The sequence below is a fragment of the Onychomys torridus genome, chromosome 17 (genome assembly GCF_903995425.1).
Source record: "Onychomys torridus chromosome 17, mOncTor1.1, whole genome shotgun sequence".
In the NCBI taxonomy this organism is placed as follows: Eukaryota; Metazoa; Chordata; class Mammalia; order Rodentia; family Cricetidae; genus Onychomys; species Onychomys torridus.
In genome coordinates, this window is record NC_050459.1 from 62816359 (window position 1) to 62839196 (window position 22838).

Here is a 22838-nt window from a genome sequence, read left to right on the forward strand (position 1 = left end):
TCCAGACCACCCAGAGAACTACAGAGTGAGACCTTGTCTCAGACAACAACATCAAAGAATTGGTGTGGTCTGCATTCAAACAGCTGGGAGTGGACGCTCAAGGTCATCCTGGGCTATACAGTGAGTTTGAGGCCAGCCTGGGCTACATAGGGAGCCCCTGACTCAACAACAAGAAAAGCTTCAAACGGAGCAGAGGGCGGCACAGGGCCCAGCACTTCTGGGGAAGAGTGAGGTGGCAAGACTGGTCCTACTGGACCCTGGGACAATTCCACAGCCCATGGTTACATCAGAGATTGCCACAGGGAGAGGCGCACGGCCAGCACGTTGGAATCGGGGGCCTCTGGAGCCCAGGAATTCTACACTAAGGTGGAGTCTTTCTGTCCTGGTGGCCAGGAGCACCAGCATCCCGAGTGACTTTGGCCAGGTGCGAGGGCGCGTGCTCACAGTCCTAGGACTCAGTAGAGGCAGGAGGATGTTGAGTTTGAGACCAGCCTGGGCTATTAGAGGGAAACGTCTTGTATAATATTAGAGGGGCCAGCCTTAATATTAGACATCCCAGGGGCTCAGGAGAGAGAACTACTGACGGCGAGGACTATTTTCGGGAAATAGAATCTCAGCCCACCGAGCTCTATAGTCCACTTGCTTTAATTCCTCTGGCATAACATCCTATCTACACAGCTTCAGTTCTGTTCCCATGCCTAGCTCTTTTCTTGCCTGATTTCTCTCTATATTTGTCCATTGCTCCCTCTAAGTTCTATCTTAATTCTCTCATGTTAATTCTGCCTCACCTAGGTCCTTTTCACCTTGTTCTTACCCAGCTAGGACTTCCCCATCTGGCTCTTCCTCATCTTCCATCTCGTTCCTCTAGTACTCTCTTCTAGCCCTTCAATCTAGTTCTTCCCCATCTCAGTTTGTTCCTCTCAAGTTCTTAGCCATCTAGTTCTCCTCTGTTCTCCACGTTCTACCTAAGTCTCCCCAGAATCCAGTTATATCAAGCCCCTGGTCGAGCAAGGTCACCAGGCTTGAATTCTACTGGGTCATAAAGGCAGGTAAGAATTTTCCCTCCGGCAGTGACCACCAGGCTTTCTTTTAATAATCCAAAATGGGAGTGGTAAAAGAGAAGGTCAACTGAGTGCTAGTGACCGGTTAGCATATCACTGTTAGTCTTTGAAAGTGGCTAAGGGAGATATCTGATTCCAGAGGAAGCCTTTCCTGAGGCTGTTCTCCAAAGTCCTGGAATGTGTATGTCCAGAGAGTAATCAGTTCACACTGTTAGCTCTTCTTAGGGAAAAGTCAATTGGGAAAACTGTGAAGGCACACATGATTTCCATAACAGAATACAACTGATGTATAACAAGCCAAATAACACCAAAAACTCCTTGGAATTTGGCTTCCTCTGGAGGAATTCCCTGATCCCTCCAGGTAGTGACTTTGCCATAACCAGCTGAGTTCTTATGGTATATTCCTGTGGCCCACAGCAGAAATGCTGTCCCAAAAACACTGAAGAAAAAAAAAAAAAGAGTAATGTATACAGATTTAAATAAGGATAGCATGGGAGAAAAATCTGTGCTGTGCAAGCATCAGGATCTAAGTTCAAATCCCTAATATACACTTAAAAGCTGGGTGCAAGCCAGGCCGTGGTGGCACACAAGAGGGACTCTGTGAGTTCGAGGCCAACCTGGTCTACATAGGAGATCCAGGACAGCCAGGGCCACACAGAGAAACCCTGTCTGTAACCTCCCCCCCAAAAGACCCCCACAACAATAAATAATAAATAAATAATAATAAATAAATAAGAGTTGGGTGCAACTGTAATCTCAGCACTGGGAGCAGACACAGCAGGGCCACAGGGGTCAGTACTGTGAGGGACACTGTCCCAAGGAACAAGGTGTGGCTGGCAGGAGACTCAGAGGGCAAAGGTGCTTGCTGCAAAGCCTGACTGCCAGAGTTCGAGTCCCAGGCCCTACCCAGCAGAAGGCGAGAACCGACTCCCAAAAGTCGCCTCTGCACAAGCCCTCGAGTAGATTAGTAAACATGCAATGAGAAGGGAGGCTGTGGCCGCAGGGAAAGACACCAGATGCTGACCCCCTTCCCTACCCCAGCTTCCACATGTGCGCAGGCATGAGTGCAAGTATGCACACACACACACACACACACACACACACACACACACACACACATACACACATACACACACGCTAACATACATAAATAATTTTTTAAAAATCATGTCTACCCAAAAAAAAAAAAAAGCTGGGTGGTGGTGGCGCACGCCTTTAATCCCAGCACTCGGGAGGCAGAGCCAGGCGGATCTCTGTGAGTTCGAGGCCAGCCTGGGCTACAGAGTGAGTTCCAGGACAGGTGCAAAGCTACACAGAGAAACCCTGTCTCGAAAAACCAAAAAAAAAAAAAAAAAAAAAATTAGATCTTTTTGCTCATCACAATAGGCCATGAAAAAACAATGGACGGATAAAGAGCAAAGTAACAGCTGCTGTGTCTGTGATGCTCTGGCTGAGGTCTTAACGTTTTTTTCACAACTGTGTGTGTGCACATGAGTTCACTGTGCAGAGGCCAGAAGAGAGCGCTGGATTCCCTGTACCCAGAGTCATAGATGCTTGTGAGCTGCCATGTGAGGCTGGGAGCTGAACCGGGTCCTCTGCAAGAGCAGCTGGTGCTTTAACCACTGAGCCCCGAGGAATGAAATTTGAACCACCCCACCCTGCCAAGAAAAGCCAGGCTTTGTGTGCATTTTTGATATTTTCTACTTACGATGGTTTCGTTGGGATGTGACCTCACTGTAAGCATCTGTTGGTGTGGTGGTTTTTGTCAACTTGACACAAGCTAGTCATTTGGGAAGAGGAACCTCAGCTGAGAAAATGCCACCACCAGATTGGCTTGCGGGGCTTTTTCTTGACTGATAATGGGGGAGGGCCCAGCCCACTGTGGTCCTGGGTTCTATAAGAAAGCAGCTGAGTGCTCACTTGCTTCAGCAGCACATATACTAAAATTGGAACTATACAGAGAAGATTAGCACGGCCCCTGCGCAAGGATGACACGCAAATTCGTGAAGCGTTCCATATTTAAAAACAAAAAAGAAAAGAAGAGAGAGAGAGAGAGAGAGAGAGAGAGAGAGAGAGCAAGCAGCTGAGCATCACTCCTCCATGGACTCTGCATCTGCTCCTGCCTCCAGGTTCCTGCCCTGGGTGAGTCCCTGTTCTGACTTCTTGAAAGTGTAAAGCAAGTAAACCCTCTCCTTCCCAAGCTGCTTTTGGTCATGGTGTTCATCACAACATAAAGGAAATCCAGGAGGTTGTCTTCAGTCAATGAAGGAACAGCATACAGCACACATAAAGAACTCCTATGCCGCACACGAGAGCCCTGGCGTTCACACCCAAGGGAACACCATGGGCAAATGGCTGCCAGACCAGAGGATCTGAGAGAGGAGACTCCCACACCAGTGCCCACCATTTGATTGGTGGAAGCTTCAAAGTCAGTGCTGCTCCTGTGTCCTCACGAATCCACTCAGGACATTTACACGGGTTGGAAGGTGGGACGCACTTGAGGCTTCAGAAAGTCCAAGTCCACTACCGAGTCCCCAGAGAAAGACGTGTGTCGTGCTCCCTGCTCCAGGCCGTGTCTTCGGGCCCTAGGCCCTGCGCCCCTCACCACAGGTGGCTGTGACTGGGGTGGGGGGTCATGCTCGGCCCAGGCTCCTCCCTCCCTGTCCCTGGGCCACAGCCCAGTGCCCTGTTTCCTCCAGTACACGGTGGCAGAGCCAATGTCCCCGGCCGCCCCAGGCGGTGTGATCCGGTGTGCCATCTGCAAACCGATACCAGCCTGCAGCCACTTGTGAAACCGGCTGCCACTGTCTCCACCCATGAGAAAGTCCCCAGGCAGGCTGTGTGGGGCCTGGCAGATGAGCGGGTTAGCAGGAATGGCTCGGCTCTGAGCCTCAGTTTCTCTGCCTGTGAAGTCTCGGCAGCTCTCACAATCCACAGAAGTCCCCCATGCTTGGGCTCTCCAGCCCCTGGCAGGGCATGCTCTCAGGGAGGGGACGCTCCACAGGGCACAGAGATGACCTCGGCCACCCTCCACACACCCAGCCTTGGCCCCCAAACCGCCTCCTCCAGGAAGCCCTCTTCAGCTCCTGACCCTTAAAGCCCCCATCGTCCGATGTGAGGACGTGTGGCACAGCAGGCACGGGCTTCAGCCTGCTCGGCACGGTTGGGCGGGCTGTGTGCGCCGAGCACACGTTTTCCCTGTACTGGGGTATGTGCGCGAGAAAGACACCGGACACGCCATGTCACGGTGATAAGTGGCCCAGGACAGGGCCGCCGTCAGCCAGCGCCGGGAAGGACCAGAGCCCTGCCCTGGCGGAGACCCGTGCGGCCTGCTCACTCGGGCCAAGGCCAGGGAGACCACGGAGTCGGGATGGGGCCTGGGGCTGCCACTGAGGGCTCCGCGACTGAGTCCGAGGGGTCGGGGTGAGACAGACAGACAGACAGCTGCAGGCAGAAGCCCCGCTTCACACAAGCGCCGCGAGCGGTGGCTCCCTTTCACAGACCCCAAGTGTGTTGATGTCCCTACTCCTGTAAAAGGGAAACTGAGGCTGAGAGAAGCCGTGACGCGGCCTGAGCCGCTCTGAGATGTTTGTCGACCGACTGTGTGACCCGCTCCTCCAGGCCGCAGTTGGAAAGTGGAGGGAAGCTGCTGTTTGCTGTCACAGGACGGGGCAGGGCGGGGCGGGGCAGGACGGGGCAGGGCGGGGCGGGGCGGGGCAGCGCGGGGCAGGACGGGGCAGGACGGGGCAGGGCGGGTCAGCCCAGGGCGGGGCAGGACGGGGCAGGGCGGGGCAGGGCACACGGGGCGGACGGAGTGGCGGTAGAGACTCAGAGACAGTGGACTGGACAGCTGCCATCCCAGCCCCGCCTAGAATCCCAGTGAGGGGCTGGGGGCGTGGTCAGGGTGGAGCCCCGCCTAGAATCCCAGTGAGGGGCTGGGGGCGTGGTCAGGGTGGAGCCCCGCCTAGAATCCCAGTGAGGGGCTGGGGGCGTGGTCAGGGTGGAGCCCCGCCTAGAATCCCCAGTGAGGGGCTGGGGGCGTGGTCAGGGTGGAGCCCCGCCTAGAATCCCAGTGAGGGGCTGGGGGCGTGGTCAGGGTGGAGCCCCGCCTAGAATCCCAGTGAGGGGCTGGGGGCGTGGTCAGGGTGGAGCCCCGCCTAGAATCCCCAGTGAGGGGCTGGGGGCGTGGTCAGGGTGGAGCCCCGCCTAGAATCCCAGTGAGGGGCTGGGGGCGTGGTCAGGGTGGAGCCCCGCCTAGAATCCCAGTGAGGGGCTGGGGGCGTGGTCAGGGTGGAGCCCCGCCTAGAATCCCAGTGAGGGGCTGGGGGCGTGGTCAGGGTGGAGCCCCGCCTAGAACCCCAGTGAGGGGCTGGGGGCGTGGTCAGGGTGGAGCCCCGCCTAGAATCCCAGTGAGGGCTGGGGGCGTGGTCAGGGGTGGAGCCCCGCCTAGAATCCCAGTGAGGGGCTGGGGGCGTGGTCAGGGTGGAGCCCCGCCTAGAATCCCAGTGAGGGCCGGGGGCGTGGTCAGGGGTGGAGCCCCGCCTAGAATCCCAGTGAGGGGCTGGGGGCGTGGTCAGGGTGGAGCCCCGCCTAGAACCCCAGTGAGGGCTGGGGGCGTGGTCAGGGTGGAGCCCCGCCCAGAATCCCAGGAGGGCGGGGGCGTGGTCAGGGCGGAGTGAATTCCTTGCGTGCAGGACGTCCTTGGGTTCAGGCCCCGCCAGAGCAAACACGCCTGCGGACTGCATGCCCGGCACTCACGGGGCAAACGCAGATGCAGCCACTGCTCCCCTAAGTTTGACAGACGGAGCCGCGACGGGGTGGGGTGCAGGTGGGGATCCCGGGGGCGGGCGCGCTGCGGCCGTGGTGGTGAGGACGGCGGGAGCGAGGGCACGGGTCCGAGCGGCGCAGGTGGGGCCTGTCGAGAGCAGGGCAGGAGCCGCCTCGGTTCCCCCGACACCGCGCCTGCAGGGTGGGTGGACTGTCAGCCCTGGGGACACGCCGGGCACGCGCTGGGCCCCGGCGCCCTGACGCTGTCGATTTTAAGTCCCTGCGCTCGCACGCCACACACCGGCTCATTTAAGGTGCACAGCCCGGTGACATTAGCACATTCACTCGGTGTGCACATAGCACTCGTGACTAACTCCAAACCTTCCTCACCAAACGCCGTGAGCGGCTCCTGTCTGGGGATTAGACCGCTCCGCACACTTCCGGCCGATGGGTCACTCACCAGGGGCTCTGCACTGGCTGCTGTCAATCACCTGCATTCTAATTTTGAGTTTTCCAACGTATGTCAGCGCCTCTTTCCTTTTCACTGCGGAGTAATAGTCCGCGGTGTGCCTGGAGCACACTATTTCTCTGCACACTGCCTGGTCACTGCGAACCCGCTGCTCGGACCTGTGGTGATGAGAGCGGATTCTTTCCCCTCCTTCCTTGGTTTACTTCTCTCTGCGACCCTTTCCCTTCACCTTTCTGGTCTTGTCATAGACGGAACCCAGGATCTTCTTTCACCCTTTAACCTGGAGCCACGCCCCCAGCCTCTCACGGGAGTCCGAGGCTGTCACTCTGCCCCTGAGCCACGCCCCCAGCTCCTCATTGGTGGGTCCAAGGCCGTCACTCTGCCCCTGAGCCACGCCCCCAGCTCCTCATTGGTGGGTCCGAGGCTGTCACTCTGCCCGTGAGCCACGCCCCCAGCCTCGCCTCTCACGGGAGTCCGAGGCTGTCACTCTGCCCCTGAGCCACGCCCCCAGCCTCGCCTCTCACGGGAGTCCTAGGCCGTCACTCTGCCCCTGAGCCACGCCCCAACTCCTCATTGGTGGGTCCGAGGCCGTCACTCTGCCCCTGAGCCACGCCCCCAGCTCCTCATTGGTGGGTCCGAGGCTGTCACTCTGGCTGCGAAGCCTGTTGGACACGCAGTGGCTTCTCCCCGGCCGGGAACTGGGCGGAAGTCCCGGTCACCGCGCGCGGCCGGCGCCGGTGGCTGACTCCCACGCGCGGCCGTGTCCTCCGGAGCTCGGCCCCCCACCCCCAGAACCCGCACCCCGGCGCCGGGGCGGCTGAGTCAGGACCGGGCTGAAGCCGGGAGGCCCGGAGGCCGCTGCTGCCCCCTGGCGGCCACGCGGAAGCGGGAAGCGGGAAGCGGGACCGGCCAGGCTGTCCGTCCCTCCGACGCCCGTTTATTAAGTGCTCGGGAGCCCGGGACATCCAGACGCCGTCTGGTGCTCCTGGGGTTGCACGCAGCACATCAGGCCGGGCCGCAGAGGCAGCTGCCCCGCGCTGCGGTCTCTAGGTGCCCTCCCAGCCGAGGGGGAGGCGCTGCAGCTGGGGGTCTGCAGCCGCCGACGCTGCGTGGCCTCCGGTGAGCCGCTCGCCCTCGCCGGCCGGCTGGGCGGGGCGGGCGGCCGAGGCGACCCCGCCCGTCAGTCCCCTTGCCGCCCGTCAGTCCCCTTGCCGCCCGTCAGTCCCCTTGCCGCGCAGGCCGGGTGGCGGGTCCTGGCCCCTCGGCCCTCGGGGTCCACCAAAGACCGCCGCGGAGCAGCGGGAGTCCCTCGGGCTCCAGGGGCCGCGCGGTGTCCGGGAAGGCAGGGTTGTCCTGGGGCGGCCCCGTCCCGTCATCTGCGTCCCGGGCCACCTCCACCACCAGCGCCTCTCGCGGGTACACCACCTCCGGGGAGTCCGCGGGGCCGCGCCACTGCCACGCCTGGAAAGGAGGGCAGAGCCGGGCTGTGGGCGGGGCCAGGACAGTGAAGCCGGGCTGTGGGCGGGGCCGGGCGGTGACCGGGCTGTGGGCGGGGCCGGGCGGTGACGCGGGCGGGGCCAGGACAGTGAAGCCGGGCTGTGGGCGGGGCCGGGCGGTGACCGGGCTGTGGGCGGGGCCGGGCGGTGACGCGGGCGGGGCCAGGACAGTGAAGCCGGGCTGTGGGCGGGGCCGGACGGTGACGCGGGCGGGGCCAGGACTGTGAAGCCGGGCTGTGGGCGGGGCCAGGACAGTGAAGCCGGGCTGTGGGCGGGGCCGGGCGGTGACCGGGCTGTGGGCGGGGCCGGGCGGTGACGCGGGCGGGGCCAGGACAGATTGAAGTCGGGCTGTGGGCGGGGCCGGGCCTGTGTTTGAATTTCAAGTTCCCCTTCTGAACGAGCCACTGAAGTTCTGCTTCTGTGATGGGTTCTAGACGATCCCCCGCGTGTCTGGCTTTGGTGAGCCTTGCAATTCACTGCCAGCAGCACGCACCAAACAACAGTCAGGAGCTGAAAAGAACACTTACCTGCTTGCCCTGGCTGCCAGGGAACTCCACAGCCGTGCTGGCACAGGGGGTGGGCAGGGGTGGGCACAAGCGCCAGGCTGCCCTGGGAACAAAGGGTGGCAGGTCAGGGGACCTCTGTTTCTTCCCTGGTGTGTTGCCTGGGTGTGGTGTGGACCGAGTCCCGCGCACTCAGTGCCAGGCAGACGCACACTTTGCGCTACACGTCCATGTCGGAGGAGACAGGCGAGGTACCTGTTCAGACCGACGTATCCGAGGCTGCCCACGAGGAGGACACTGGCGAAGCTCCCCAGGGACGCAACAATGACGGCCAAACGGGAAATCTGCACCTCTGGGGGCCAGACAACTTGGGTTGAGAGAGGTGCGCCCGCTCCCCGCCCCCAGGAGCCGCCTGACGGGGAAGACACCAGCAGCAACCCACGGAGCCAAGAGGGCGGAGGGCGGTCAGAGGCAGGGAGAGCTCCCGAGACGGAGCTTGGCTTTGAGGGGTGAATAGGAGTTTGACAAGTGGGGGAAGCAAGTACTTCAGGCAGGCGAGGCAGGCCGGGGGCCCAGGGAAAGCTCCGGGGACCCCCACCCGGGCTGCGCAGGCTGGGCAAGCAGCGGCTGCGCCCCTTCTCCCCACTCACCGAGGGGGAAGCGCTGCGCGGGGCTCCAGGCGCCTGGCAGCCGCGCGGTGTCGGCTCGCACTCGGACCCGGTACACCGCGCCGCGGCGCAGTCCCCGCAGCGTGGCCTGCGTCTTCGCGGGCGGCACGACCCACTCTGCGGGGGAGGCAGCGAGGGTTAGGGAGCGTTCCAGGACCCGCGGGGCGGCCCAGGACACACGGGACACCTAAAACCATCAGCCAGCAAAGGGAGGCTGTGAGAGGTGACAGTGGTCAAGCGCAGGGCGCGGGCTCAGCGCAGGGCCTGGGGAAGCTGAGACGCGAGGATTGCCCCAAATGTGGAGACTCAAAACATCGAAAAGCCAGGCAGGCTGGGGAGTCCCGGAGGAGGCCTTCACCGCCCGGCCTGATGCGAGTGCGACCCCAGGGCGCCCGCACGCTGTCCTCTGGCCCACGCGTGCTGCGCGGACACCGTCACCACACACGGCAACCGAGTCAACAAACACGACATCAGAAGGTGTAAAGGCAGAAGCGGTGGTGTGATGAGGAGCCCGGAGCCGTGGGAGGACTGGCCGCCGCACAGCCGGTCCGGCCACGCGCCCAGCGCACCTGACGCCCACTCGCCGTCCTCGGCCTCGCAGCGCACGACGTATCGAGTCAGGACCCCCGGGCAGTCGCCCAGCGGGGACGGCGTCCACTCCACGGACACCGAGTCCGCGCTGTGCTTCCTCACCGACACTTGGCGCGGGGTCCCGGCCACCGAAGCTGCACAAAACCGTCAGCTGTGGGGCTGCTGGCGGAGGCCCCGCCCACCGCGGCCCCGCCCACCAGACCACAGGCAGACACGCCCACCACGATGACCGCCAGGCCCCACCCACTGCCCTGGCTCCGCCCACCTTCCTAACGCCCTCATTGGGTTCTACATATAGCCTTGGCCACACCCACTGACGTGGCTCCACCCATAGCGCTAGCATTTTGCCTGCCCACAGCCGGAACCTCGGCTCCGCCCACAGTTCTGGCTCTGACCACAGCCCCGGCTCCACCCACAGCCTCAGTTCCGCCCACAGCCCCGGCTCCGCCCACAGCCTCAGTTCCGCCCACAGCCCCGGCTCCGCCCACAGCCTCAGTTCCGCCCACAGCCCCTGCTCCGCCCACAGCCCCTGCTCCGCCCACAGCCCCTGCACTGCCCACAGCCCCGGCTCCACCCACAGCCCCGGCTCCGCCCACAGCCTCAGTTCCGCCCACAGCCCCGGCTCCGCCCACAGCCCCGGCTCCACCCACAGCTCTGATTCTGCCCACAACCCCGGCTCCGCCCACAGCCTCAGTTCCTCCCACAACCCCGGCTCCGCCCACAGCCTCAGTTCCGCCCACAGCCCCGGCTCCACCCACAGCCCCGGCTCCGCCCACAGCCTCAGTTCCGCCCACAGCCCCGGCTCCACCCACAGCTCTGATTCTGCCCACAACCCCGGCTCCGCCCACAGCCTCAGTTCCTCCCACAGCCCCGGCTCCGCCCACAGCCTCAGTTCCGCCCACAGCCCCGGCTCTGCCCACAGCTCTGATTCTGCCCATGTGTCAGGTGACAGACACTCCAAGGTCACCAAGAACCCCAGATCAGAGTTACTCACTGTTACCCCCGAAGTAGTAACTGGACAGGACCGTGGACCACAGCAATGGCTTCTCTGGGTTCGTGGAGGCAAAGACAGTGAGGTGGTAACACTCCTCCTGGACCAGGCCAGGCTCTGAGCTCCAGCTGTGCGTCACTGGAAGGGCCAGCAGAGCAGGGGTGGGGTGGGTGGGGTGTGTGTGCTGTCTTCTGGAACCAACCCCCCAGAAAACTCCTACTCAGGCTTCAAAGCCCTTATGCCTCTTCTCTTGGATCCCTCATCCCATTCCTCCAGCCTCTACACAGCTGTGGGAGGAGTTCAGCTCCACAGCCTCTGCTGGGCCTCTCTGAGACCCCCAAAGTGTGCCCCCAGGCTCCAGCCCAGCTCAGAGCAGAAAGTCTCAGAAAAAGACACTGCCAGTCTGATCCGGCTCCTTCTCCAGACCTCATCACCTCGCCACCAGCAACTGTGAATCGCCACCTTCCCTGCCAGGGGGATGTTTACATCACCAGGGTATGTGAGACTCATTATGCCCAGGGTGTGACTGCGAAAGTGAGGGCACCTCCCTGGGCTTCCCGCTGCACCGCCCCTGGAGGCTGGAGCTGGCCATGGGTTTCCAGAGTGACGTACCCACCGTGGCTGGGCCCCCGTCTTGGGGCGCAATCAGGGCGCAGTGGGTGTGGCGCCTGCCCTGGCCGCGTGCCTGCCGCTCAACGCAGTAGGTGGTGCCTGGAGCCTGGGCTGCCCAGTGCAGGGAGGTGGCGTTGCCTTCCACGCTGACATTCAGGGCTCTCATCTCTGGGAGCAGCTCTGGGTGGGACAAAGGGTGATCACAGACCCACACCCGGCCCCCAGCTCTGAGGAGATCAACTAGCATTTACTGAGCACCAACTGTATGCCAGGCTGATACTTTACAGGAGGCACCTGTTTACAAGTGGGACTCTGATCTTTTGTTCTCGTTTTTGTTGTGAGACAGGGTTTCTCTCTGTAGCTTTGCGCCTGTCCTGGACCTCACTCTGTAGCCCAGGCTGGCCTCGAACTCACAGCGACCCGCCTGCCTCTGCCTCCTGAGTGCTGGGATTACAGGCGTGCGCCACCACCACCCTATTTCACACACACACGAAGCTGAGGCACATGGGAGAGTCACCTGCCTGTGTGTACCCACCAACGCCCTGACTCAACCAAGCGCCAACAGGCTGCTGCGCTGCCAGCCCGTGTGTGAGCTCCTGGCCTGGCTGAGCACTGTGGCCGCAGGCTCAGGGGCGCCGGGTACATGGCACCAAGTTTAATGAGAGGCCAAAGGCTAGGAGGGTGGCAGGAGTCTGCTCTTGCAGTTCTCAGACAGGTGTTACCGTGGGGCCTGGAATTTGGAATCCTCCTGCCTCTGCCTCTTGGGTGCTGGGGTGACAGTTATGAGCCACGGTGCCCAACCATGGGTCTCCCTTTTGGGAGATAAAAATATTTTAGGGCCTGCCAAGATGGCAAAGTAGGTAAAGGCCATTGCTGCCAGGCCTGGCAGACTGAGTTCGATCCCCGGGCCTCTGTCCTCCAGGCACACACCCAGGCAAGTGTGCCCACAGGAAACGGTGAACTTTCCCGGAAAAGTAGCTCAGTAAAATGTGCACGGTGGAACGCGACACAAGCCTGTCACCCCAACACTTGGGAGGCTGAGGGAGGAGCCTGAGTTCCAGGCCAGCCTCAGAAAGCACGCAATAACACTTCCCATCATCCTGCGGGTGGGGACGGGCGCTGGCCACAGTACAGCCCGCCGGTCAGAACTTTAAAACTGGCCGTCCAGCGTGTGCAGCTCCCACGGAGGCCAGAGGAGGGCGTCAGATCGCCGGGCTGGAGCTGGAGGTTGGCGGGCCGCCGAGCCGGCTCTGTGGTCCCAGTAAAATTAAACACGCATCTGGATGACTGAGTTTCCGATGCGCCCTGTGTGTGAGGGACGGACGGACGGACGGACGCGGGCCTCGCACGTCCTCCGTGTGCAGGATGGAACCCGCCGCCCTCGTGGCCCGGCCCCCGGCCCCTGGCACCTGAGAAATTTTGGGCAGGAAGGTGCCAAGTCTGGTTGGAGCTGAGGCCGAAGCGAGTCTTGGTGACCACTACCAGGTCGTAGGCGGCCCCGGAGAGCTTCAGCGTCTTGCCCAGGGGCACGGTCTTCAAGCTCTTCCTCTGACATGTGCAAGACAGCATGTGCACCCGCACCAAGTACCGCGCCTGCACACCAGGCCTGACTCCCTGGCAACCCTCGGGGACAGCGGGCAGCAAGGCCTGCAGAGCAGGAGACGGGCATGGGGACCCAGGACACAGCCTGGAGAGCCCAGGACTCCAGGGCCATGCCCTCCCTGCTCACACCGTCCCCGCAGCTCCCCGTCACTGACAGAGACAGGGGCTTACGTAGCCCAGGCTGGCCGAGGATGACCTTCAATGCCTCCCCCTCCTGCGACCACCTCCCCTGTGCTGTGGTGACAGCTGCTGGCCACCACGCCCAGCCAACCTCCAGAGGTGACCCCAAAACCTGTGGCCTCTGCCACCCCCGCCTCTCCTCTGCGTCACTTCCTCCTCCTCTGCCCGGGCCAACCACAGCCCAGGCTGGCCCAGTCACCTGTGCCTGCATGGTCAGATTCCGCCTTCCATCTTGGCCCAGGGGCTTCACCAGGAACTTGACCTCAGGCTGGGGAAAGGGTTCTGCAAGGACAGTCCCCGAAACAGGAAGGACTGGGTGGCTGGGATGGGAAGACAGAGGCCAGCCAGTGGAGCCTCTCCCGCCCCTCCCGGGCCTGATGTCTGAAACTTGCTTCCACATCCTTTGTTCCTTCTGAGAGAGGGTCTGGCTATGGAGCCCAGGCTGACCTCAAAAGCACAACCTCCCGCCTCAGCCTTCCTGGCGTTGGGATGATTGGCATGTACATCCCACATGGCTCTGTGGACCCTTTCCTGGTGTCGTAGCCCGGGGCCTCTCACCAGGTGGAACACACACAGAGATGCTCCAACTGCTCCAGGGACCCCCAGGGGCCCCCGAGGAGAGCCGCCGCCGCCGCCGTATCTGGAGTTCCTGGGCCATGGTCTCCGAAGGGCAGAGGCAGGACTCTGCGTAGAGGCAGGGTATGACAGTGAGAGTATACTGGGGCTGACCAACACCGAGTGCTCCACTGTCCCTGGGTCCCTCTTTGGCCGCGTCTGCTCCTTTGCTGGAGCCCTGCCCCCCCACCCCAGACCACCCCCAGACCACCCCCACCCCAAACCACAACTCTGGTTCTTTTACCCCTCAGTCTGTGGATTACAGGAATAAACCTACTCTGAGCCACAAGGGCAGGATGAGCCCGACATTCATTAATGCTCACCAGACCTGCTGCCGTGAGTGTCCCCAATCACACCTAAGCCAGAGTCATCCTGGGGTCCACAGTCACCCTAAAAGAGAAAGAGATTGGATGCATGACTGGTTTAAACTTCGTGGCCCAGAAACGAGCCGTAGAGACTTTTCTGTTGTGCTCTTGGAGCCTGGATCTCACTGTGCGGCTGATAGCTCAGTCCCAGAGCCTCCCTCCAGCACCTCCCGGGTGCCGGGTGAGAGGTGGGTGCTGCCAGGCCCAGCTCCTCTGACCCTGTTTATCTGAGAGGAAAATTGAGGCCTGGGTAGGATCATAGAATGGGGTGATGGGCACGGGACGAGAGTGGCTGAGGAGTGAGTAGGAGGGATTGAGAGAGAGGAGCAAAGGAGAAACGGAGTCTGGGGGTAACAAGAGGTGCTGCTCTGTGATGCCAGGTTGAGTGTGGGCGGATTGGGCTAGCCCTCACGCACACTGAGGTACACAGGCAACAGGCTGGACTGTAGGGACCCAGCAGGGAAAGGCAGTGTGTCAAAGAAGCATGATGTTGACGGGAAGGTAAAAGGATGCCACTGGGGAGGAGGGCTGACCTGCCCGAGTGGGGAGGCCACATCAGATCCCAGGACTGGGGGGGGCTGGAGCAGGGAGGCCACATCAGATCCCAGGACTGGGGGGGGCTGGAGCAGGGAGGCCACATCAGATCCCAGGACTGGATGAAGACTACAACTGGGTGACATTGATGGTGCTAAGGTGACCTTTGACCTGGGAAACACACTCACCAATGTCCAATTTGTTGTGGGCGTCCGGCGTCTGAACTGCACCTCAGCCTGGACCTCATCAGAAACATTCCAATCCAGGCGTAACTGGCCGTCTGCATGAGACACTTTGATGTCTCCTGGAGGCGGGCTGACCTTGACTGTGGGGGGATACACCCCTGACTTGAGTGCAAATCAGAAAGTGTGCCCGGTGCGACCCGTGGGGTCGCCCTGATGAGAGACCCCTGCACACCTAGCTGAGGCCGGAGCTGTACCCAGAGTTAGGGGACAGGGGTTTGTCTCAGCTTCTGTTTTGGTTTATTCGGTCAGGGTCTCCTGTGGCTGAGGCTGGCCTTGAACTCATGATCCTCCTGCCTCTCAAGAGCAGGCATGACAAGAGTGCACCCCATGACTGATTTATGGGGTGCTGGGACGAAATCTTAGGGCTCCACATACTTTAGGCTCTTGTCTACCTGCTGACTTGTGTCCCCAATACAACAATTTTAAAAAAATAGAGTGTATTAAGGGGCTGGAGAGGTGACTCAGAGCTTAAGAGCACCTGGGAGAAGCCAGCTTCGGTTCCCAGCACCCACATGGCAGCTCACAACTGTCTGTAACTGCAGCTCCAGGGGTTCCAGCGCCCTCTTCTGGCCTCCCTGGGCACCAGGCATGCAGGCAAAGCACACATACATGTAAAAATTAAATAAATAAGCCTTAAAGAACGAAACGCTGGGGGAATGATAAGAGGTGGAGCCCCGCCTAGAATCCCAGTGAGGGCTGGGGGCGTGGTCAGGGTGGAGCCCCGCCTAGAATCCCAGAGAGGGGCTGGGGGCGTGGTCAGGGGTGGAGCCCCGCCTAGAATCCCAGTGAGGGGCTGGGGGCGTGGTCAGGGTGGAGCCCCGCCTAGAATCCCAGTGAGGGCTGGGGGCGTGGTCAGGGTGGAGCCCCGTCTAGAATCCCAGTGAGGGGCTGGGGGCGTGGTCAGGGTGGAGCCCTGTCTAGAATCCCCAGTGAGGGGCTGGGGGCGTGGTCAGGGTGGAGCCCCGTCTAGAATCCCAGTGAGGGGCTGGGGGCGTGGTCAGGGTGGAGCCCCGCCTAGAATCCCAGTGAGGGGCTGGGGGCGTGGTCAGGGTGGAGCCCCGCCTAGAATCCCCAGTGAGGGGCTGGGGGCGTGGTCAGGGTGGAGCCCCGCCTAGAATCCCCAGTGAGGGGCTGGGGGCGTGGTCAGGGTGGAGCCCCGCCTAGAATCCCAGTGAGGGGCTGGGGGCGTGGTCAGGGTGGAGCCCCGCCTAGAACCCCAGTGAGGGGCTGGGGGCGTGGTCAGGGTGGAGCCCCGCCTAGAATCCCAGTGAGGGGCTGGGGGCGTGGTCAGGGTGGAGCCCCGCCTAGAATCCCAGTGAGGGACTGGGGGCGTGGTCAGGGTGGAGCCCCGCCTAGAACCCCAGTGAGGGGCTGGGGGCATGGTCAGGGTGGAGCCCCGCCTAGAATCCCAGTGAGGGGCTGGGGGCATGGTCAGGGTGGAGCCCCGCCTAGAATCCCAGTGAGGGGCTGGGGGCGTGGTCAGGGTGGAGCCCCGCCTAGAATCCCAGTGAGGGGCTGGGGGCGTGGTCAGGGTAGAGTACCAGGAAACTCTCGGTCCCCTCCTCAGCCTTATCCATCCCCGCAAACAAACATCTTGCTGGAATATGTTCCCGCTGACAAGTGAATTTCTTTCTGCCCAGGTTAATTTTCCGCATCTGGGAGTTCACTCCGCCCGTCCAGCGGAAGGAAGGGTGCGCAGTCCCCCCACTGGGCTGCCCACATCCGTCCCCGAGCCTGCCCACAACCCACATCCTCACGCACGCACGCACGAACACCCAGTACAGGACTCTGCCAAAGATAGGCTGAGTCACGAAAACACAGCTCCCAGGAGGGGCTCACAGGGCTGGGGAGCAGAGGAGAGGCTGCCCCTGAAGAAACCCAAGAGCCTGGCGCTGGGGTGTTCCCAAGCAGCAAGACCGCCTTGTGTCCCCGGGGGAGGCACGGGGAAGACAGCACTCACTCCAGTGGGACAGGTTCTGGAATAGCTCCGGGGACTTCAAGGTCTGGTTGCTGAGCCGAGACTCCACCCAGAACTTGACTTCAGACAGCACAGGGACCCCAGCCTGTTCCGAGAACTGCACAGTCCTGGACCGGCCCGCAGGGAAGTAGCAGCAGCGCCCACCTCTGAAGCTACGGGAAAGCCAGTGACGAGTCAGAGGAGTGGGTGGGCGGTGGTTTGAGAATGAAGAAAATGAGTCGGGCTTTGTTTAATCCCAGCACCCGGAGGCAGAGGCAGGCGGATCTCTGTGAGTCCGAGGCCAGCCTGGGCTACAGAGTGAGATCCAGGACAGCCAGAGCTACACAGAGAAACCCCGTCTCAAAAGACCAAAAGGAAAACACAAAAAACCCAACATGCTCTTTCCACCCCTTGTAGTGACATGCCGTCTCCCTAACATGACAAAGACTGGCAGGAGTCACGTTCATCATGAGCTCACATACAGACCTTGGCTGGGGATTTGGGGGACATGTGAGGTTGCGGGGATGGGTCCTCACCAGCACCTCAGGAAGTGAGTGACATTGTCCTCAGAGCCATCATACTGCCAGGAACATTCATATTCGGCTCCGGAAACCCTGTAGCAACTCAAGTTCCTGGGTCCTGCTGACAAGGAGCCTGCGAAAGATTATGGAAGTCTGAGAAGTGAGGTTCTCCCAGCAGGCAGCACCCCACGTATGTACCCAGCATCCCTGGCCCCAGTCCCGCCTCCCAGTTTGCCCTGGACTTTTTTTTTTTTTTTTTTTTTTTTTTTTTTTGGTTTTTTGAGACAGGGTTTCTCTGTGTAGCTTTGCACCTTTCCTGGAACTCACTCTGTAGACCAGGCTGGCCTCGAACTCACAGAGATCGCCCGCCTCTGCCTCCCAAGTGCTGGGATTAAAGGCGTGCGCCACCACTGTCCAGTGCCCTGGAATTTTTTTTAAGCAGTGGATTTGGAGCCTGTCTATTTGGTTCCTTTTGTGAAATTTGTTAACAAATAAAAATGTCCCACAGAGTGAGAACGCATAGCAAGTGGTTTCTGAAAGGCTGGACCACGTGAATGACAGGGACATAAACGCTGTGGCCAGGCTGCAAAGGAGAGAAGCCGAGGGGACCTGTGCTCAGGGCAGTGCCTGGAAGGGACAGGCAGGTCCACTGTGCGGGGCCTGACAGCCTGGGCAGCAGGACAATGGAAGTACACACGGGGACCAGATGAGGCAGAGCCTGGGGTGGCTCTCAGCCTGGGAGGGGCTGTGCCAGACCTGAGGATCCCTCTGGGTACAGTGGCAGCTCGTCAAAGCAGCAGCTGTCGGCTCTGCAGGAGGCTGAAAGACAGGAGAAAATGACAGTGATGTCACAGTGCAGTGGGCATGTGAGCCTGGGGAGGGCACAGGGTGAGCATCAGCCTGCCCACCTCCTTTCCTGTCTGTGTGTCTGTTTGCCATCAGCACATCCAGTCATCCCCCAACTCGCCAACCCCCCCACACCCTTACCCCCGACCCTAACCCACCCCACCCTCCATCTCCCCTCCCACCCACCACACATCTATCCACCTGTCCATCGGGCCATCTGTCTGTCCTCTCCTCAGCCCTCACCCCCTCACTACCCCAGATGCTAAGCCCCCCGGGGCCCTGTGGGATAGACTCGGAGCGGAGGTGCCCTAGAGCACCTGGTGTCAGGGGAGGTTGGGGATACCCGCTGAATGCACTTGGCTGCTGGCAGTGGGGACTGGGGACAGTCCCCAGGAGATGGTGCTGTCCTGTGAGCAGATTCACTGTGGTGCTTGGGGCACCAGGGTCTGCCCTGCGTGAGAGTGTAGGGCACTAAGGCAAGGATCTGCCCGACTCTGGGAGCCTCCTGGATTCTGAGGTGACAGGCACGCTCCTCATCTGTCCTGTTCTCTCTGGTGACCCCAGCCCTGCAGCCTGAAGCCATCTTTCCTGGCCATGCTGTCCCCTCTCTGCCACCACCACCCAGCTACCTCTCTGATGGTGGCCCCCAGTAGGAATCTGGGGTCCCTGCCGCTTGCTGTGAGTCTCAGCACATGGTGTCCCTGAAGGCCTGCGGCCCTTGATGTGAAGTTCTGAGCACCGTCTCAGGTTGTTCCCTCCACCAAACTGAAATGGAGGGCCTACACGCTGCAGATCCCTGGCCTAAGAGGAATGCAGAGGCACAGAGAGGCATAGAATGTGCCCGGAGTCACACAGCAGACACGACAGGTGTCCTGAGAGCCTGCCTGCACAGATCCCGTGTAAGTGTGTGTGCTGTGTGCTGAGTGCCGAACGTGCAGCACGTGCCTGCCTGCAAGTCCTTGAGCTTTTCTTATTTAAAAGAATGGGGCCGGGTGGTGGCGGCAGAGCACGCCTTTAATCCCAGCACTTGGGAGGCAGAGGCAGGTGGATCTCTGAGAGTTCGAGGCCAGCCTGGGCTCCAAAGCGGGTTCCAGGAAAGGCGCAAAGCTACACAGAGAAACCCTGTCTCGAAAAACCAAAAAAAAAAAAAAAAAAAAAGAAAGAAAGAAAAAAAAAAGAAAAAGAAAAAGAATGGGAAACAGGAACGGGCCAGGCCCCTCAGCAGACGAGAAAATCAAACCAGTCAGACCCCTGCAGCCATGGCCACGGAGACCCCATCTGACAGATGGCACTCACCCTGGACCTGGAGCCTGCAGCTCTCCTGGGACCCCTGCCTACCCAGGAGACCCCAGATGAGCACTGGGGAGGACTCACCACTCAGCCGGCATAGCAGGAGGAGGAGGAGGATGTGCAGGCTGGTCCCCCGCAGCCCCATCAGGTCCACGGGGAGCTTCTGCACCGCCAAAGGGGCCCAGCCACCCTGTCCCCACCCCGGAACACGCTGACGCTGAGAAGGGAAAGAAAATGAGAAGGGAAAAAAGAAAAGAAAGAAAAACTCACCTTCTCCCCTGCCAGTCAAAGTGAAAGTAAAAGCCAGGAAGACAACCGCCCACCCCCACCTCCGCCCCCGCCCCAGCCCCCCGCCCCAGCCCCAGCCCACCCCCACCCACCCCCACCTCCGCCCCCGCCCCAGCCCCCCACCCCTTCCTGCAAGCTAAGCAGAGGCCTAGAAACTGAGGCCCAGCCTGTGGGGCACATTTGAAAGTCCTTTTCCCAGTGCCTGGGAGGCTGGGACGGGGTTGGCGGTGGATCTGTGGGCAGCCTGCTCTCTATAGACTGTCTCAAAAGAAAGAAAGAATTTTAAGTGGTATGACTTTTCTCTGGAGATGTTTTCAGAGCCTGTAATCCCAGCACTCGGGAGGCAGAGCCAGGTGGATCTCGGTGAGTTCGAGGCCAGCCTGGGCTACAGAGCGAGATCCAGGACAGCCAGGGCCACACAGAGTTAAAAAGTCTCCCGATTTCCAGGGCTCCAACAAGGGAGACAGATAATAATCTTTTGGGGAATCTGAGGGCCATGTGGATGAGATCGTGGTGTTTGGGAGGGGCCCCTTGGGGGAGGAGCTATGTCCCCAGCACAGCTGGCCCGGCTTGGCCCAGGGTCAGCTTCCTGAAGGCTGTGAGGTCAGAGCCTCCGGGACAATGAAGCCGTGTCTCGGCCCTGGCACGGTGCCACTTGGACCCTGTGGCCCCACGCAGACTGTCTCCAACGGCGCTGCAAGGGAGGGGTACAGGAGGCCTGGGGGAGGGGCAGGAGAGATGAGCAGAGAGGCAGTGAAGGGCAGGTGCAGGGACACTCTTGGTGGGCTGAGGCAGGAGGAGTGCCAGGGAGGGAGGAAGTCCGTGGAAGACTGTAGCTTGGGCTTCACCCCTCTGGTGTTCTCAGTGCAGCCTTGTCTCAGAAAGGCTGCCATGGCTTGTGCCACATCATAGACGGGAAACTGAGTCTAGAAGCCCCAGCTGGAAGCAAGGAGATGGATTTGAGGAGTTCCTCCGGGGCCAGACGTGGCTCCTTTGGCCCTTCCCCGTCTCTGCCAACGTTGCCTTCACACACACTCACACACACACACACACACACACACACACACCTGCCTCAGTTTCCCCAACAAGCTGCATAGAAGGCAGGCCAGGCTGAGTGAGCAGCTGCTAGATGTCAGTGGTGAGGGCTTGATGTGGCATGCCCTTCCTTGGGGGGAACGGGGAGCCATGGAGGGTGTGAGGAGTGGGAGAGTCCAGGCTCACTCCAGTGCTGGGTCTCCCCTTATTGAGGTCACAGCATGGGGCACCCACATCCTCCCTCAGACGGCTCCTCCCAGGGGAGGAGCTAAGTGCCCAGGGGTGCCCCACTTTCAGAAACATTGCACATTTGGGGGCGGGGAGCAGGAAGAGATAGGTCACAAGGGCCCCGGAAACCACATCAGAAGGAACCACTGAATGTCCCCATGGCCACCAGTGACATGCTTCCTGTGCCCGAGAGCCTGAGGCCCTGCAGAAGCATCAAAGAGGGCGTTGAGGGATGAAAAGGAGTTTCCTTTAACAAGCACACGGACGACGTTTACGAATAAGAACAATTTAAAAAGATTTCTTTATTTTTATTTAATGTATGTGGTGTTTGCCTGCAAGTGCCTGTGAACCACATGCATGCCTGATACGCACCAGAAGAGGGCGGCGGGGCCCCTGGAACTGGAGTTGCAGACAGCTTGGGTGCTGGGACCTCGGTCCTCTGCGGGCAACCAGAGCTCTTACCCGCAGAGCCCGCTCTGCAGCCCAGATAACATTGAGAAAGTCACTCGGCGACGGCATCTTTGTGTTTACGTTTCTGAGGAAGGGCCTCACCTATCCCGGGCGGTCGGCGAACACGATCCTGCTGCCTGGATCCTGCTGCTGCCTGGATCCTGCTGCCTGGCCGCTGGGCAGGAGAGTGGTTCTTGGGGACATGAGCCTGGTCCGCGGAGCTGCCCCGCCCCCTTACTGTCGGGGCTTGTGGCTGGGTGGAGTTAGCGTTTTCATCCAGACTCCAGCCTGCGCGTGCGTGGGCATGTGTGTATGTGTGTGCATGCGTGTGTGCCCGCGTGTGTGTGCGCGCGCGCGTCCGTGTGCATGCGTGTGTGTGCCCGTGTGTGCGTGTGTGTGTGTGCGCGTGTGTGTGTGCGCGCGTGCCCGTGTGTGTGCGTGTGCCTGTGTGTGTGTGTGCACGTCCGTCCGTGTGTGTATGTGTATGTGCATTTGTGTGTGTGTGTGTGTGTGTGTGTCGGGCATTCGTGGATTTAATCACTGTTGACGTGTGTTTGGCTGGCGGGCGCTTTGTGAAACCAACCCTGGAAAACAGGAAGCTGCCATATGGCCCTGGGTAGTCTGCTCGCAGGTATACATCCAAGAGAAGAGAAAACATATGCCGTAAAAGACATCCCTAATTCCGGAACAGTCAGGCAGCTACCCCAGGAGAGCTGTAAGAAGGAGTGGCCAGTGGCCCTGAGTGGGCAAGCCAGTGAGCTGCACAGCCCGGGAATACTACTCAGCCATCAAAAAGGAGGGCGCACCTGACAGCGCTACTATGTGGTGGAGACTGAAAAGCGTGAAGCTGAGGGACAGCCAAAGACAGTCAAATCCTCCGAGGAGAGGGGCTGCCAGCGCTGGAGTGCCCGATGGCGGGGATGGGGATCTTTGGGGGATGTTTATGGTTAGGTGACTAAGACGCCGAATTTGTTTTGTTTTGAGACAAAGTCTCAGGCGGCCCAGGCTTGCCCGCAGCTCTCTGTGCAGCCGAAGATGATCCTCTGGTGCTGGAAGGAAGGTGAGCGCGCCACGAGGACCAGCTGCACACGGGTTGGGGGGTCTCCGTGCTAGGGACCGTGTGCGAGGCGCGGGGTTCCATGCCCCGCAGTTCAGGGCGATGGCGCAGAGCTGACCGCACACTGGCCTGGCGTGCACCCGCCATCCCAGCACTTGGGAGGTTGGGGCAGGGGGATCAGACGCTCAGTCATCGGCAGCCACTCGGGAAGCCAGCCCGGGCTACACGAGCCCTGTCCAAAAACACTCTAAACATAAATAGGTTAGAAACCCACTTTTTCCTAGAGACGGGGTCTTGGGGAGTGGCCCCGCGCGAGGGCCTGGTGGGGCGTCGGTTCACACCCGGTGCCAGGCTTTGGGGTCTGGAGGAGAGCGCTCGGGGCTGCAAGCGCTCCGGGCCCGGGGCGGGGCCACCGGAGTCAGCTGACCGACAGGACCAATGATGCTCGGGGGCGGGGCCTGATCCTG

The 22838-nt window shown here is 60.8% G+C and overlaps 1 protein-coding gene and 1 non-coding gene across 3 annotated transcripts; one reads left to right on the top strand and one right to left on the bottom strand.

The window, feature by feature from the left end:
• The first annotated feature begins 2973 nt into the window (after positions 1-2973).
• On the top strand, positions 2974-3084 carry LOC118569231. Its single transcript, XR_004943027.1, has one exon. It is a non-coding gene; the product is annotated as a U6 spliceosomal RNA (small nuclear RNA).
• A 4134-nt stretch (positions 3085-7218) lies between these two features.
• Positions 7219-19532, bottom strand: Il12rb1 (interleukin 12 receptor subunit beta 1). Of its 2 annotated transcripts, XM_036166335.1 has the most exons (17): positions 19398-19532; positions 17934-17996; positions 17193-17310; positions 16660-16829; positions 14643-14779; positions 13879-13945; positions 13499-13624; positions 13140-13222; positions 12568-12805; positions 11159-11338; positions 10550-10684; positions 9534-9689; positions 8947-9081; positions 8552-8648; positions 8321-8402; positions 7524-7758; positions 7219-7485 (listed from the first exon to the last, which is right to left on the bottom strand). In XM_036166335.1, the coding sequence occupies exons 1-17, from the start codon at positions 19456-19458 to the stop codon at positions 7478-7480; spliced, it is 2091 nt and encodes a 696-aa protein (XP_036022228.1). In that variant the 5' UTR covers positions 19459-19532; the 3' UTR covers positions 7219-7477. The 2 variants fall into 2 exon arrangements, with proteins under 2 accessions (XP_036022228.1, XP_036022230.1); XM_036166337.1 differs by lacking the exon at positions 7219-7485 and having other exon boundaries at positions 7601-7758; positions 8947-9151.
• Positions 19533-22838: the final 3306 nt, after the last annotated feature.

Bases quoted from the DNA above. Each gene is read 5' to 3' on its own strand.
- Il12rb1 (XM_036166335.1), bottom strand. From the start codon at position 19,458: ATGGGGCTGCGGGGGACCAGCCTGCACATCCTCCTCCTCCTCCTGCTA. The intron at 17,997-19,397 runs GTGAGTCCTCCC...CCTGTCTTTCAG, and splicing joins CCTGCTATGCCGGCTGAGTG to CCTCCTGCAGAGCCGACAGC. The intron at 8,649-8,946 runs GTGAGTGGGGAG...TCTGGCCCCCAG, and splicing joins CGCGCAGCGCTTCCCCCTCG to AGGTGCAGATTTCCCGTTTG.